We start from the raw sequence: 17,775 nt of genomic DNA on the forward strand, positions 1-17,775 counted from the left end.
AGTGACTCTGCAGCTGATGCATAGTTCACACACCCTAGTCTCTGTAAGTCGCCTTGGATAAAGGCGTCTGCTAAATAAACAAATAATAATAATAATGGTGGGCAGAGCAGAATGTAGCTTATTCATGTGAAAAAGACTGAAATTTGTACATGTATAGAAATGCTGTTTTTCAGATATTACACATTTTTGTTTTTACAGTACAGATAAATTAGGTACATATAGGTATATTATATGATAGTATATATGCTCTTTTTAGGTTCCATTTATTTATTTTGATTTAAAAAGAAATTAATATTAAAGGAAAGCTTTTTTTTAATATAGATTTTTTTGCATTGTAATAACTAAAAGTTTTGAACAGCCTACACATTAGTATGGAGCTCTTCAACCTTTTGTCTAAAAGAGCCTTACAGACTACCAGAAAGTTTGTACAGAGCCATACAACAGTTTAAATTACTAAAAAGCTGACACTACTCAAACACTGCTTTAGTAGTTTAAAACACAGCATCAGTATGGTGCATTTTGACTGTACTTGCTCCTAAAACTACAGATTTGCAGTCTTTTCGAACTCCTTAAAAATCTCAAATCAGACTATTCAAAAAAACAAAATATACAGCTCAAGAGTCATACTTTTGACAACCTTGCATTAGTAGTTTCTCATTGTCAATCAACAAATTAATTTAAAAAATACAGTACATAAATGATAAATATTCTCAAAACTTAGCTTAGTCCACATCACAGAACCATTTGGCCCATGACTGAAAGTTCAAGTCAGGATTGAGGTGCGCTCACTAACAGAACTGTGAGGGGAAGCACACTTCAAAAATAAAGGTTCTGGTTAAACCCCCCAAAAATAGTGATTTAAAATGTAAAACCCATTCAAATTAAAACTGTAGAATTGGAGGACATAGAAGAACCAGGAAAATGCAATACAAATAAACACTGTACCAATGTATGTCAGTAAAATACAACCCCCGCCATGGCTGTAAATTCTGAATTATAGCTATCAGTATGAGGAAAAACTTAATGGCCATGACACATATCAACAGTATATATGGAAAAACTTGAAGTGTGGCATACATAGGTACGTACAACTGCCTCCACTATATCTCCTTCACAGGGGGTAATAATGAGTAAACTGCAGTTTTAAAATGCATAACACAGATGAATAGAGGTAGCCAGACAAGGAATCACAGAAATGGAACTGTACAAAGTGTCCCTTTGAGGGCAAATAAATCTGCTTAGCTCTGTTTCTAACCCCGGAGAGTTCATCTTGAATCCAGTCTAGGCAAAACGAGCCCCACTTCCGGCTTTACTGATAACACTAACAGCAGCATGTAGAATGAGTCAACATTTTAATATGCTAAAACATTCTCAATGAAAGCAGCTGGGTCATCCTTAAATTAAAAACGAAATCCTGTATAAATACCTCATTTTCAACCAAAACTACACAGCGTTTTACCCCAGATGAAAGGACTCAAAGCCACATATTTTCATGCGTGATTTTCCATGTACTAACATTTGCAGAGTGGCATAAATGACACATTTCTTGAAATTCCTAAAAAATAAGAAATGGGTTTTAAAGCCTTGGTTATCCCATACTTGATTTTTAAAAACTGTTTTTATTCTAAGCTCTCAGGCATATTTAAATACCAACATTTCCCTGCATGCCAATATTTAAGGAAATATAATCAGCTTTGCAACCCTTCAAGTTTGACAGGGGCCTCTAACACCCATGGAAATGCCTGCTTCTTTAGTTGCTTGCCATAGAGATACAGTATATAACTTAGGCTAGCCAAAGAGTCTTTATAGAAGTAAAATTCTGTGCCATCTAGTGATCCTCCACTTTGGAGACTGTGCATTAGATAGTTCTGGCACTTACCAATGTGTGTTGCTAATATACAGCAGATTCCCGCTAATCCGAACATCGTGAGGACTGACCTATAATTCAATGCGCCATTTGTTTACCCAGCAATTATATGTTTTGCACGCTAGAAGGCGCTATGTTGCCAGAAACTGGGCTTCAAAGATTATAGTTGAAATACATCTGTTCACCAGCAGGTGATCATGTTACTATGGAAGGAGATCTATAGCAGGCCATAGGGGTCAAAAACAAATGTATTCCGGCATGGTTTGACATATATTTAGAACGTGTTCGAAATCGAATAACCACACGTTCTACTTTGATCAAAGCAGCGAAGTAGATGTCAACCACTATTTCAATGCACTAGCTGTGCTATACTAAAAAAGGTGAGAACATTTCCCAGTCAGAAAGTTCATCGTTAAACTTCTAAAATCCATACAGCCTGTTTCAAATTTGCTTAACTGAATACTTTGAGAAATACAATTCCATATCATGTTATGGACGTATGACTTATAGGACATGGAGTCGGAATAGAATAAATTAAAAACAAGCCACTTTAATCTTAAAATCCCCAGCTGGATGGTCTCAATTTTAAGCAGAAGAGCAGCTTTACATTCAAAAGCAAATTCTTACCCCCAAGCCAGGATGTACACACCCTGGAAATTAAGTTAATTGAACAGAACTGGTTGAAAATGTTCAAGTGGGCTGTCGGCTGAAGCAGGCCACAAAACCACACTCTGCAAGCAAAACATTCATATGGCATCCAAGAGCTGAAAGGCAATTCAGATATAAAATGCATTTTAGTCTACTACTAGTTAATACTGTATAATAACTGAGACTGAGACCTGGGAACATTTAGGACTGCAGACTGTGACCATAAATAGTGCTATAGATAGCGTTCAGTAGACATCCTCTTCTCAAAAATACAGTGTTTGGCACTTTTTAAAACCTAAGAAACAGAAAACAGAAAATACTTCAAATGTTTTCAGAGAAACAGTTAACAGCCCACACACATAGTAATGTTAAATGTGCACAGAAACTTGACCCCTTCTCTTTTACAACTCCCACTGCTTCATTAAGGAAACAGCTGAGCAGTCAGTCTGAAGTCATACCAACAGAGATGATCCTGCTGAGAAGTACCAAGTGTTAATCTGGAGGTGTCCTATCCAATACATTGAGATCAATAACCGCTGCCGCAGCAGCAGTACCAATGGGGTAAAACACTAATCCAGTCAAACCTGCTTAATATTACTCCTGTTACTCCTGTAAAACTATGCTTATTACCACCTCATGAAAACGCTCAGAATATAATGGAAGTCAATGGAGACAAGCTCTTAATGATATCACTGTGGTTATTAACACATATGAATCACATTTATAAGCTACACAGCACGATTATAGGGCTCAAGAACCTCAAGTATTACTTTACCTTTGCTGCATCCCGTGTCGTCCATATGGCAGCGATATATTTTTCAATCTTTTCTACAAATTTTGTTTTGTCATATGGATATCATTTCTGAATATAATTTCTATTCGAACCAGATAACAGCACGTTGCTTCTATTGTATGTACTGGACTCCAAGAAGAGATCTGCTGTTGGTTGGAGAAAAAAAGTACAAAAGCTTACCTGGTTAAGATAAATGGCAGCCATGTGTTGTAATTTGGTGCCAAAAAACACATTTGTTTCACTAAAGTTCCATGATCTGTTTTCAAGAGTATAGTGTTTGGTCGACCACACAGCTCTGGGCAACTTACAGGCAAGCCCGCAGGCTCCCAGCCAGTCTACAGGAGCCCCCACCCCAGGGCGGCGCTCGGCCAATTGTGCGCCGCCCCCTGGAAACTCCCATCCATGATCGACAGTGGAATAGCCTGGACTCTAACCGGTGTCCTCCAGGCTATAGGGCGCATCCTGCACTCCACGCGGAAGTGCCTTATAGTGGTTTGTTTAAGTAAATGGAAAGCTAACTAACTGGTGTTGATGATTGTTGTTTTTTTTGTTTTGTTTTTTGCCAAAAAAAAACCAAAAAAACTTTAAAACAGCATATTGTTAGTGGTATTTTCTCCTCTAACTAAAAACTGTGTCATTTATTCCACATCACACGGATTCCCAGCATCCCTGTAGATAATTTATTATTCCCTCTAATGAATCACAGATAATAATTCCAAATATATTTCTAAAAAAACAGGCAAAGTTCTGCTTTTCAACAAAATTATTTAATTCAGTAAACCTTAGTTTCAGTTAAAACCGCTGCTTAACAGCTTATGGAAAGTACGGAAAACAACATTTTTTACACGGAAACAGAATTCATCAGTCCACGAAATAAAGTGCGCCATCATCCAATCTACCTTTTTTAAACTAGAAACATGAGGCTTTAATAGACTTCTGACATTGAAAACAGTTCTAATTTGTGAGCACTTTCACTACTGGGTTTACATGCACTTAAAAGTCAATGCAGGAGTACCTCAGAAAATAACCAGATATTTGTATCCTTTTCAAAACATGTTTCATTCATTGTTCAACACGGTCTACCATTTCCAGGCCATATATATGGTATATGGCACCACAGACAAATCATATGCATTTGCATCGCCAGACCAATTAGTTTCACAACCAGTCTTTGCTATGAGTGACCATGAAACAATCCTGGGCAACAATGGTTACCCAATATCCATGGCAGGTGATTCCAAATGACAATGTATTTGATTACTCCATTACGGCCCCTACATCCAAAAATCCATCAAATCTTCAAAAAGTGCTCTAATAGTTGTAGCTCCTAAAAGAGGGAAGCGTTGGTCAAAGTGAGGTGTTGGACGATTTCGCTTTGGAGGACAGGACTTGCCTGAAGCGTCTTTTAAGATCCTGCATGTTGGGTGATTTGGGCCTGACCAGGTGCAGCCCTCTCCTCTTCTCTCCATTGCTGCTACCAATAGCCCGACTCACCTCCAGGCACATGTGATGGAAAGCGTCCGACACGCCGTCGTAGTTCTCCCTGGCAGACGCCTCGAAGTGCGCGCCCCCCAGTTCGTTGGCTAGCCGGGCCCCCTCGTTGGTGGCCACTTGCCGTGCCCGCAGCAGGTCTGTTTTGTTGCCCACTAAGATGATGGGTATGTTGCCGCTGGGGTGGATCTTGCGTACGTGCTGGTAGAGTGGTTTGATTGTTCTGTAGCTGCGGTGGTCCGTGATGGAGTAGACGAAGACGTAGCCATCAGCCCAGTAGATGGCGCGGTTGATTTGTTCCTGGCAACTGAGGACTTCGGTATCCTCCTGTTGTAATGTAAGAAAAGGAACTGTTCAATAGATAATAGATCAACTGAATATACCCAGCTGTACTGGGTACATGTAGAACTGATCTAAAAACCACATGATCTTCAACAAAAGAAAAGGAATCAGTGACGCTGTCAGTATTTTAAAATAATATGATATCTAAGGTGCAGACCATGCTGCAGATCTATTAAATGCAGATTAATTAAAAAATAACACAATTCAAAGTTGTGGTTGCTTCCTAGTACCCAATCACTTCCTGTGCTGTGAACAGATCCAGTGGCCTAACTGTCACCATGTGACTTACAGCACAGTACAGTAAGTGATTAGGTATCAGGAAGAAAGCATGCAGCAGTTTTATTTCAGCATTTAAATGAAGATGTTTAGAGCATGAGATCATCTTAGCCCATGTCGTGGGACCACCATAATCACATGTCTTAGTAGAAATTGACTGCATGCTGATGTCATACACATGCTGATGTCATCTGTGAAATTAAGTAATAGAAACTGTGGCCAGTATATGTACAGTATGGTGCAGGTCATTTTGAAAGTATTAAACAGGTGTAAATTTTCGTTTAATTTCCTAAATATTTTACCTTTAGCATCAAACACGTTTAATATTGGGAATGTTGGTTAAGATAAGCCATCATAACAAAACCTTAATCTATTTTTATAACTTACAGCAACTGCATTTGTGTATCATTGATACAGAATTGACCATCACACCCCTAGAGTCCACAGTAACTCAAAATACAGACTGGCCTTTGTTAAAATGACATGCAATTGAACTCATCACAGTAGGAGACGCTCGATCCACATTCATCTTAGTTCATTTGCTGCTTCCTTTCCTTGCCTGGAAACCAAAGGCGTGACCTGAAAGGATGTTAAGGAACTTTTCTAGCCTGTGGAGATGTTTTAAACAAAGGGAACCGGGGTGGGTTGTTACTCAAAGACACCTGCTGTTTATTATAACATGGCACGCTGAAGATCTGAAGTCAATTAAACAAAATACTAAAACCGTTTCTTTTATTTCAAGAGACACTTTTACACCATTTGTTTTCTGAACCAGACTTTTTAAGTGTCCTCAACAACAAACAACCAGCAAACCTAACTATGATACCATAAGAATGGAGCCCCGAGTTTTCTTTCCTCCCGAGTAACCCATGAAGAAACAGTGTGTTGCTGTAGGGAGCTTGAACTCAAAGAGAAGTCATTATTGTGACATGCTACAAGAGGCTTCTAGGCCATTGAAATACAAAAAAGAAATATGCTTTGGAATGTGTGTAGTATAAAGCTGCACAACATAAACTCGATTATATTGAGTTATGTTAATTCATCATGATTTAAAAAGACACCTGCTGTTTATTCCCCTTTCCCCTCTGTCCATTCCTAATGAATTCACTGTTTATTCTTCACTAATTCATACCCTCTTCCTTGCCCACCAGGGGATTGTGAGAAGTGTTCATTCATGCATGCATGAATCCATGCCTTATACATGTGATCAACAGCATGTGTTACTGTCACAAAGACGGCTGGAGTGGGTGGCGTCAGACCAGAAGCAGGAAATAAACAGACAGAGACTTGTGGTTTGGTGGAGCTGAGCGAATGCTTTCGCTCAGCATTTAATAAACAGCACAGAAAATAAAAAGGTTTGAAACAAAAACACAGGACACGGCACTTGCGCCAAAATAAATAGACAAACAAAACGTACTAAACACTTAAACAGACAGACGAACAAACACGGTGAGTGAAAACAACTACTACTTCTTCTTTTCATTAACATTTACCTCCGCTCCACACCCGTTCTCCACTCACTGAACACCCAACCTCGAGTGAATGCTACGTGTCTCTATATATACTATTGTGCTGGGATTCAATTACTAATTAATTATTCACTTGAATCCCAGCACGTGAATTAATTCTGTGCAACCCCGTGCTCACATATTACATTTAACCAGCACGTGAAGTGATTTGTGCCCTCCTCGTGCCTAAATACAAATCTACACTTTTTAAATCACACGTGAAACACAGACCCGTTTATATCCCGTGTACCAATCTATAAACCAACATTAACACACGCACGCAACATACAACACATAATATGCACACAGGGGCGGGGCACATTGCCACATATACCCCCCCCCTGTGCAAAGCACACATGGCCTCAACGGCCACCTCCCCCCTTAAAAATCCAGCAGTCCAGGACAAAGTCTCGGGCTGGGAAGGGAGGCTTCAGTGGGCCCATGGCTGGCCATGCTGTCAGCAGACGTGCTGACAGCTCCCAGACTGACTCCTTCAGCCGGGGCAGTCCTGGCAGCGGAAAGGCTGCTTGGGGAATGGTCTCCTGACCTCCCCTCTTCTTCGTAGCCGGCAGCTCCCTCTTCCGGGGCTCCGGCCACAGTATCTTCTGCAGCACAAGTGCTGCCGTGGGAGCAGGTTTCCGGACCTCCCCCACGATCTCCGGCAGCGAAACTGCTGCAGTGGGAGCAGGTCTCCGGACCTCCCCCACGATCTCCGGCAGCGAAACTGCTGCTGGGGTTGGTGGTCTCCAGACCTCCTCCCCCTTCTTCGTGGCCGACAGCTCCCCTTTCTGGGGCTCCGGCCACCGTACTCCCTGTGGTGGAGGTACGGGAAGCAGAGACAGCTCCTGCTGTTCTGCTTCTGGCGGTGGTGGAGGCAGAGGCAGCTCCTGCTCCTCTGCTCCTGGAAGTGGCAGAGGCAGCTCCTGCTCCTCTGCTCCTAGTGGAGGAAGCGGTGGTGATGGCGGAGGCAGAGGCAGCTCCTGCTGATCTGCTCCTTGCGGTGGAGGCAGAGGCCATGGGGCTGATGCTGGCCACTCAGAGGGAGGCTGTGGCGGTGCTGGCTCCCTCTGCTGTGGCGGCTGGGCTGGTGTGCGCCGTGCTCCCTTCAGCAGCATAAATAGAGGCTGCTGGGGGACACCAGCATCCTGCCCTTCTCCCCCCCAGAAAAATTCAGGGGGTTGAGCCTGTAATTCCTCCCCTTCTGGCTCTTGGGATGGCAGCGATGGCTCCTCCCCCTTTAGCTCTCGGGATGGCAGCAGCAGGTCACCAACAGGCATGCTTCCTCTGCTGGTGTAGATGGGGACAGCAGGCATTGTTCTTCTGCTGGTGGAGGTGGAACCAGCAGATATTCTCCCTCTGCTGGCAGCTTGGGTCCTAGGGCTGTGGAAGCCCCGACTTCCCTCTCTTCGGGCTGTGGACGCACCGACTCCTCCCTTTTGGGCTGTGGACGCACCGACTCCTCCCTTTTGGGCTGTGGACGCACCGACTCCCCCCTCTTGGGCTGTGGACGCTCGGGCTCCCCCCACTCAGGCGTAGGACGTTCGGGCTCCTCCCACTCAGGCGTAGGACGTTCGGGCTCCTCCCACTCAGGCGTAGGACGCTCAGGCTCCTCCCGCTTGGGCTGTGGACGCTCAGGCTCCTCCCGCTTGGGCTGTGGACGCTCAGGCTCCTCCCGCTTGGGCTGTGGACGCTCTGGCTCCTCCCGCTCGGGCTGTGGACGCTCTGGCTCCTCCCGCTCGGGCTGTGGACGCTCTGGCTCCTCCCGCTTGGGCTGTGGAGGCAAAACCAGCAGGCATTCTTCCTCTGCTGGTGGAGACGGGGACAGCAGGCATTCTTCCTCTGCTGGTGGACCTGCTACCTGGGCTGTTGTAGTTATGACCGCCTCCAGGTAGCTGAGGACCAACTCCACACCTTCCTCCCAGGTGCTTACGGTCTGTTCCCTCGCATACGCCTCCCATCGCTCGCTGTCCATCAACCGCAGGAACCGGACGGCTACTGGTATAGACTGGGCCTCCAGCCCAGCATTTTCCAGAATCCAGTCCCGCAGTTTGATGGCGTCTTCTGCCATTTTTTTTTTTTTTTTTTTTTTTTTTTAATCCAAATATGCGGTTCCTGCTCTGGCCTGGGTCCTGGAGGCGCTGTAGATCCCACGCAGGACACCACGTGTCACAAAGACGGCCGGAGTGGGTGGCGTCAGACCAGAAGCAGGAAATAAACAGACAGAGACTTGTGGTTTGGTGGAGCTGAGCGAATGCTTTCGCTCAGCATTTAATAAACAGCACAGAAAATAAAAAGGTTTGAAACAAAAACACAGGACACGGCACTTGCGCCAAAATAAATAGACAAACAAAACGTACTAAACACTTAAACAGACAGACGAACAAACACGGTGAGTGAAAACAACTACTACTTCTTCTTCTTTTCATTAACATTTACCTCCGCTCCACACCCGTTCTCCACTCACTGAACACCCAACCTCGAGTGAATGCTACATGTCTCTATATATACTATTGTGCTGGGATTCAATTACTAATTAATTATTCACTTGAATCCCAGCACGTGAATTAATTCTGTGCAACCCCGTGCTCACATATTACATTTAACCAGCACGTGAAGTGATTTGTGCCCTCCTCGTGCCTAAATACAAATCTACACTTTTTAAATCACACGTGAAACACAGACCCGTTTATATCCCGTTTACCAATCTATACACCAACATTAACACACGCACGCAACATACAACACATAATATGCACACAGGGGCGGGGCACATTGCCACAGTTACAAAGGAACATGGAATGAATTATGGGTAATTAAACCCACATGAATTAACAGGGCTGAATTCAAAATGAATGACTTCAGAACTCAGAGGACATGCAGAAGATATTCAGGAGTTATTCCTGTGGGATTCAGTCGGAATTCACTATGAATTTGCGGCCTGTATTTTAAAGTTTTACCAAGATTGATGTAACAGTAACTTCAGCAAATATCACATTCTTGATACACAGAGACAATGAAGTGTTTAAAGTAGCAAAATAACAAAAACTACGATGAAGACGACGAGTGGTTTGGGGCATTTTAGCAGTGTTACCGTAGCTTTACATAACTGCACACGGGTATCATAGCTTCTTGTTATTTGGTACCTTTAAAAGCTGCTCTACGGATAGCAGAACCATAATTCAAATGCGACTGTAGGAAATAGCACTGCAAAGCGAAAGGTTATTTTAAACTGACGAGTTTACCTGAAGTGAGACACAGGGAGTGTCTTGCACTTGTAAAGACACCTGATCTCCATCTATGTTGATTTTTCTTGAATACAGGGCTCCTAAAAGAATATAGACAAAAGTTAAAACAGACCCACCCAGGAAAACAATATGCCCTCTAACAAGTACTGGTCAGATGAATCAGAACACCTGAGGCATTATTTTTTACCCCTTCTTAAATATCTTAGTATTCCTGAATAATCTTCAGATACATTCAAAAGATGTAATAAGCAATGTGTCCTACAAAGGTTATCCAATTACTACCTCTGTAGAACAGCTGGGCGGGACATCTGTTGTTGTTTGCACCCCCCAAATAGGAATTCAGCCTACAGTGCCACTGCTCTGCAGAGCAATGCCAGTATAGCAACACTTGAACACAGCAATGGAAGCGTACTTCAGGTTCAATTCAAGCCCTTTTAACCTAGTAAGTACCAAATACATTTTTTTCTTTGAAAAAAATCAGAACACAAGCTGTATTTATGTAATTTGATATGTTTTAAATTAATATTCATTCACAGAATTTTTTTTTTTGTTTAAATCCTTTGTTTTGGGTACAAACTGCTGCGTCCTATTTTGAGGACAGTCAAGTCAGGCGTTCCCGTAATCAGAGCAGCGAAATTTCACACCGGAAAACAAGGAGAAATTCATCATTTTTAGGTGCGATTTTGGCATCATTAAATCATCTGAAGGGCTGTCTTTACATTTAGATGTAACTTTTGCGGTTAACAGAAAGAGTAATTTAGCAGGGCGATATAGTTAAAAAGAAAATTAAAATAACAGGTAGATCCCAGCAAAAAAATGCTCCAAAAATTACAAAGTAGCCTGTCCTTATAAGAGGACAATGGCACTTAATGGGTTAAAGAGCCGGGCGCTTCACATGTCATTTGAATTGCTTTTGTACACTTCTACTATGTTATGCTGTTTGCTATCATTCTTAATGGCTCTGGGTTCTGTTGCTTCCTTGAGTTGGCATTGTTCTTTAAATCTACCTTTACCTGCATAAAACACATAGTAAGGGAACTATAAAAAAAGCAATTAAAACAACATTTAAAGTTACCTATTCCTTAATTTAAGTCTCCTCCAGGCTGTTTTTAACTTGACGATATTGGTGATAAGGATTCATGTTTACAAGTGGTTGTCTTGTTTAATATATATATATATATATATATATATATATATATATATATATATATATATATATATATATATATATATATTTTTTTTTTTACTTGTTATACATTTAGTGTTCATTAACATTGATTTGATGGACAGCACTGGCTATAGTCAGATGATAATACGACTCACTATAGTCTGAGCTATTCCAGATTTTACTGTGGGTTTAATTAGGCTCAACTGAACTTATGGTCTAATTAACTCCTGTGCACCCCCTGTCATTCAGCCCTGGGCCTCTCTCAAGCAGATTGCCAATGATGCTGCATTGTGTGCTGGTATGTGATGTGGACATGTGTTCACTGGTCGGATGAATGCCATGAGAGGCCAGTGAATTAGCCTACTGCATCACAGAAAGTCTGGTATTTATTGTATTGTAATACTATTATAAATACACTGGTGTAGAACTGTCAGATGCATAATGTACATTATGTGTGATGTTTATTTATTTATTTATTTTTACAAAGCTAGAACCAAACAACTCTGGAATATAATTCTAAGACTTTAATATTCTTCATTTTGTAATATTATAATAGATTGTTCTCCATATTGTAGGTTGGGATTAATAATAAGGTGGTTTGGATCTTCAAATACCATACAAAACAGTTTTATTTTTTTATTTTATCAAATCAGACTTTATTTATATAGCGTCCTTCACACCGTAAAAGACTATAATAGACCATAGCACTTTACAGCACATGCATAAGAAAAAACATTCACAGCTATGAAACAACTTTAAAATAGACAAAATAAATAAAATACAAAGATACAAAAATCATTTAGAATGGGAATAAGACAATGTATCTTAAATAAATACATATAAAAGTGATTATATATTATATATATAAAAGTGTCATATTTCTCCAGAAGCTCAGAGGTAAGAAGGGTCGGTACCATTTAGAGCCCTATATGTTAATAAAAAGATTTTTAAAATAATCAGTTAGCGGAGTGGCAACCAGTGTAGATCCCAGCGCACTGTAGAGACATGCTCCCGACGACCCTTTCCTGTCAAGACTCTTGCGGCTGCGTTTTTGCACTAGTTTAGAGACTATAAATAAGCTAATCAGGCAGTCTGACATACAGCCCATTACAACAGTCAAGCCTAGAGGTTATAAAAGCTTGACACAGAATCCCTGCATCCCTTTGGTTTAAGAAGGGGCAGACATGATAAAAGGCAGACCTAACCACAAGACAGATATGCTTCTCCAGTCTGCAACCATATCCAGGGTGACCCCCCAAGCTTTGCATAAGATGAAGGTATTATTTTGCAGTCAGCTGCATTAAGCACAAAAGTATCCAAATTGGCCAGCTGCTTTTTTGCTCGCATTTAGCTGAAGAAAGTTGGAGGACATCCATGGTGAATGTCCGATAGACAGGCAGCTAAGTTAGAGGAGTAATTTGTAGCACTATCGTCCCTGCCCACACAGATATACAGCTGGGTATCGTCAGCATAGGAATGGGAACACATCCTGTGTTGAAGTATCAGCAATCCCAGTGGTAGCATATAGATGCTAAAGAGTAGCGGACCCAGAACAGAACCCTGTGGAACTCCGTATGATACACAGTCTACATAAGCATCCTGACCTCCGAAACTCACATAATGTGTGTCAAGTATGACTCACACCAATTATAACTGTAGTCAAATTTTCAGCCAGTTACTGAAAATGCCACAACCTCTGTATAATGTAAATCAATGCATACTGTTCAGAATAATATACAGGAAGCACCTACCGGTATTTGCTTCATAGTCTCCTATGAATCTTTTGGTAAGAAATCTCACAATTAGAGCTGCATGAGAAAGAAAAAATACATTAATTATAAGGAACATTAAAAAGTACATATTTTTTAGATGACTGCTATAAAAATATACTGGGTAGGTAGAGCACTGAATATGGTTCACCACTGCAGTTGCCACATGATGTGCAACTTCCACTGTGGCACATAGGGGGTGCTGTTTCCCATCAATCACAGTTTTCAATCCATATGCTATTCCATTTGCTTCAATTACAGCATCCATTGTTGGCAGATTATTTCATTGGAGCGCTGCAAGAGCCATGGCATATTAGTGATTCTCAGAAATAAACTTAAACCTGCAGCCGAATTGCATATTGAATTCTCTGCTCCAAGGCCATCATATTAACAATGCTGGACACTATCCTAAAAAAGGGCAGCAGTGTGGAGTAGTGGTTAGGGCTCTGGACTCTTGACCAGAGGGTTGTGGGTTCAATCCCCAGTGGGGGACACTGCTGTTGTACCCTTGAGCAAGGTACTTTACCTAGATTGCTCCAGTAAAAACCCAACTGTATAAATGGGTAATTGTATGTAAAAATAAGGAAATAATGTATAATGTGATATCTTGTAACATTTGTAAGTTGCCCTGGATAAGGGTGTCTGCTAAGAAATAAATAAATAATAATAATAATACTGCACTTGACTGCTTGCTGTTTTTAATACAGCACAAGCGCTTGTTAATACAATTTAGTAAATAGGGATGCACAGCGCCCCCTATGAGCCACAATAGAATGTGTGGCCATCTACCTGACAGCTGTCAAATCTCAAATTCTTAACACCAGTAATGTTTAAGCCCCTCTTTCTGAGGCACTTGGGCTTGGTATGCTACATGCAGGTTATATTTATTAGATTTAGCTCTATAATAGCTGACATTTTTTCCATTTAGAACTGCTTAGGTATTAAGCCAATATTGCTTAGGTATTAAGCCTGCTCTACTCCCCTTCATCTCCTCCCTCCTCAACACCTCTCTACTTTCTGGCATCTTCCCCTCTGCCTTCAAAAAAGCCTCTATCACTCCCCTCCTCAAAAAACCTACCCTCGACCCCACCTCCCTCCAGAGCTACCGTCCTGTCTCCCTCCTACCCTTCCTCTCCAAAACCCTCGAGCAGACTGTACACCGCCAGCTCTCTGCTTTCCTGTCCAACCACTCTCTGCTTGACCCTCTCCAATCTGGCTTCCGCTCTGCTCACTCCACTGAAACCGCCCTCCTGTCTGTCACCAACTCACTTAAGTGTGCCCGAGCTGCCTCTCTCTCCTCTGTCCTAATTCTCCTCGACCTCTCTGCTGCCTTTGACACTGTTGATCACTCTATTCTACTATCATCTCTTGCTGACCTGGGGATCTCTGGCACTGCTCTGGCCTGGTTCTCCTCCTACCTCTCCAACCGCACTTACCAGGTAACCTGGCGTGGAGCAACCTCCACACCTCACCCTCTCTTAACTGGAGTCCCCCAAGGGTCAGTCTTGGGTCCTCTCCTGTTCTCTCTCTACACCCGCTCCCTGGGCCCCCTCATCGCATCCTATGGTTTCTCATACCATTTCTATGCTGATGATGCTCAGATTTTCCTCTCCTTCCCCACCTCTGACTCCACCATCTCCTCCCGTATCTCTACCTGTCTGTCTGCTATTTCCTCCTGGATGCACTCGCATCACCTCAAACTCAACCTCTCTAAATCTGACCTCCTTTTCTTTCCCTCCTCCTCCCCCTCCTCTGATCTCTCTATCTCTGTTCCTATGGAATCTACCACACTCTCTCCCTCTTCCTCAGCTAAGAACCTTGGAGTCACCCTGGACCCCTGCCTCTCTTATTCCCAGCACATCTCCACTCTGGCACGCACTTGCCGATTCTTCCTGAGCAACATCCGAAGAATCCGACCCTTCCTCACCAACTATGTTACCCAGCTCCTGGTCCAGGCCCTGGTACTCTCCCGCCTAGACTACTGCAACTCCCTCCTGGCTGGCCTCCCTGCGTCCGCCACCTGTCCGCTCCAGCTCATCCAGAACTCTGCTGCTCGCCTGGTGTTCTCTCTACCTCGCTTCGCCCACGCTACTCCACTACTCCGCTCGCTCCACTGGCTCCCGATCACCGCTCGCATCCAGTTCAAGACTCTTGTACTAGCCTACAGATGCCTTGACCAGACTGCACCCAGCTACCTCCAGACCCTCATCTCTCCCTACACCCCCACTCGACCTCTCCGCTCCGCCTGCACTAGAAGACTGGCTCTACCTCCGCTACGCTGCCCTGCCTCCCGAGCCCGCTCCTTCTCCACCCTTGCTCCGCAGTGGTGGAACGACCTTCCTACAGATGTCAGGACTGCCCAGTCCCTGACCACATTCCGGCGCCTCCTTAAGACTCACCTCTTCAAACAGCACCTGTAGAACTCCTCTGTTGTATCCTGGGACACTATCACCCTTCATTTAAATATGCTTTATTTTGCTCTTATCTGCCCCCTATTTTACTGCATTTAATCCTGTACCTCAGAATATTGTAATCTGCCAAGTGTTTAATCTGTAGTATTTTGTACTTAATCATATCCTGATGTAACTATCACTATTTAATCATATCCTGATGTAACTTTCACTATTATCTGCTGTATTATTGAATTGTGGTTTGTCACACTTGAGAATTATTGTATTTCTTGTTCTTATTGTATGACTTATATTGTAACACTTGAATGTATTTGTATTTGCTTGCGATTGTAAGTCGCCCTGGATAAGGGCGTCTGCTAAGAAATAAATAATAATAATAATAATAATAATAATAATAATAATAATATTATTCAACAGACTACTCAACAAAAACAATTAGATTAACACAGTGTATATGATTATGGAAAACAAACAATACAAACTTTTTATTTTTATTTTAAATACATACTTTTTAGACTTCTCATTTAAAACAAATTGGGGTACATCTTATTATGAATAGCATTGTGCACATTTTTATACATGCATGAAAAGACAACCCACTCCTCCATTTTGATATGAAATACCATTATTGCGGACCAGATGTGTTGGGGTGTGGACGGGTTAGACTTCTGCAATTATGTCATCTGAAAATAGAACACTCATTTAAATTAGTATTTAAATAATTTCCTCGCAGTTAAGACAATAAAAATAAAAAAACGTACCTGTTTTTCCAACACTGCTTGCACCCAAAACAACAATCTTGACATTTTTGTTGGGTACGCAGTCCAACACTGGATACTCCGGGATAGGAACTAGCAGAAAGTTGCTAGAATAGCTGGACATTGTGTTCTGATGATTGACGAGGAGACGCATTTAGACATCAGTTCATCCACGATTATAATCCGTAACTATGTTCTGTTCCTTCCCATTCACCCGAAGACCATCTCCACTTGTTTTGTGTTTTATGCTTTTATTAAACGCGTTTAACGAGTGAGAGCCTTTCAACGATCGCTCTCGGTTTAAAGCTCAGCGCTGAAGTCCACTTTCTTTAAACACTTTCTTTCACCCAGATGAAAGCCGATCCCGTACACTGCAGACTGGCCAATCGCTGCAGGGAACCAGAGAACTATTGTCTGGTGAAAGCTTTTTCTCATTTCGGACAACTTTTGTTTCGCAAGAATGGGCTTTACATACATATGTATACAGCCTAAAACAATCGTTTATAGAATTATACAACAAACCCGATAGTGTATAGTATAGTATATATATATATATATATATATATATATATATATATATATATATATATATATATATATATATATATATATATATATATTTTACTACAGCCACCAGATCAAACGATATTAAGTCTGTGATTGATAGGTCGTCCTATATTTAACTTGGATTTTTTTTTTTAGGTGACCTGTGTCAAATACTGTAAATAAATAAATAAATAAATAAAATCCTCCCAGAAAACACGACTACGATTTCGTTTGTAATATTACAAACTTTAGTTTAAGCTTGAATCCATTATATTTGTGTTATTCCACACAAATCTAGAAAGACATTTTTTTTCCTGGCAAATTTGTATGTGAGATTTTCAAACACTATTCACCATGTATCTAAGGCCAGCAACAGCAACTTTATTTAACAAAAAAAAATATTAAAAAATGCTTGAACATTTTCCAAACATGTTGTTTCCTCATTTCAACAAAGTTGTCTGACAATTACCTTACACTTCATAACCACCAATTTTAAATACATTGATTCGTCATTAATAGAAAGAAGCCATTTTCAGGAGTGACATTAAAGGAGGGACAACCAAAGTTTTAAAATCCATGCATTGCAACATTTCCATTGGTACCCCTTTTTGTATTGAATACATTTATGCTCTTTGTTTGTTTTTATATATATTGATTTAACAAATGCAGATATGTCAGCCAATGTCTGTCTAATGGCACAGCTACAATGAGTCTATGTCACCTTCAGCACACAAACTGACAAATTATTTATGTGTGATTTACAAAAGTAATTTAGTAACCATTAGGACCCATCATGTGCTTTTCCCTGCACAATCTCTATCTGCTTGTGCAATCCTGCTATAATTGGATCCGTGGGACAGGTAGGTGAAAAACACCCTAGTTTAGTGGAGTCAGCCTGCACTGTGGACATCACTGTTACCACGTCATAAAACCACAACACAATTTTGCACAAT

General features: G+C 41.6%; 1 protein-coding gene across 1 annotated transcript; it reads right to left on the reverse strand.

The window, feature by feature from the left end:
- Positions 1–3,982: 3,982 nt before the first annotated feature.
- On the reverse strand, positions 3,983–16,647 carry LOC117430538 (ras-like protein family member 11A-like). The gene is made up of 4 exons (XM_059001501.1): positions 16,280–16,647; positions 13,090–13,146; positions 10,168–10,250; positions 3,983–5,126 (listed from the first exon to the last, which is right to left on the reverse strand). Exons 1-4 carry the CDS (start codon positions 16,428–16,430, stop codon positions 4,656–4,658), a joined length of 762 nt encoding a protein of 253 aa, XP_058857484.1. The 5' UTR covers positions 16,431–16,647; the 3' UTR covers positions 3,983–4,655.
- Positions 16,648–17,775: the final 1,128 nt, after the last annotated feature.

Source organism: Acipenser ruthenus, chromosome 26 (genome assembly GCF_902713425.1).
Source record: "Acipenser ruthenus chromosome 26, fAciRut3.2 maternal haplotype, whole genome shotgun sequence".
Lineage (NCBI taxonomy): Eukaryota > Metazoa > Chordata > Actinopteri > Acipenseriformes > Acipenseridae > Acipenser > Acipenser ruthenus.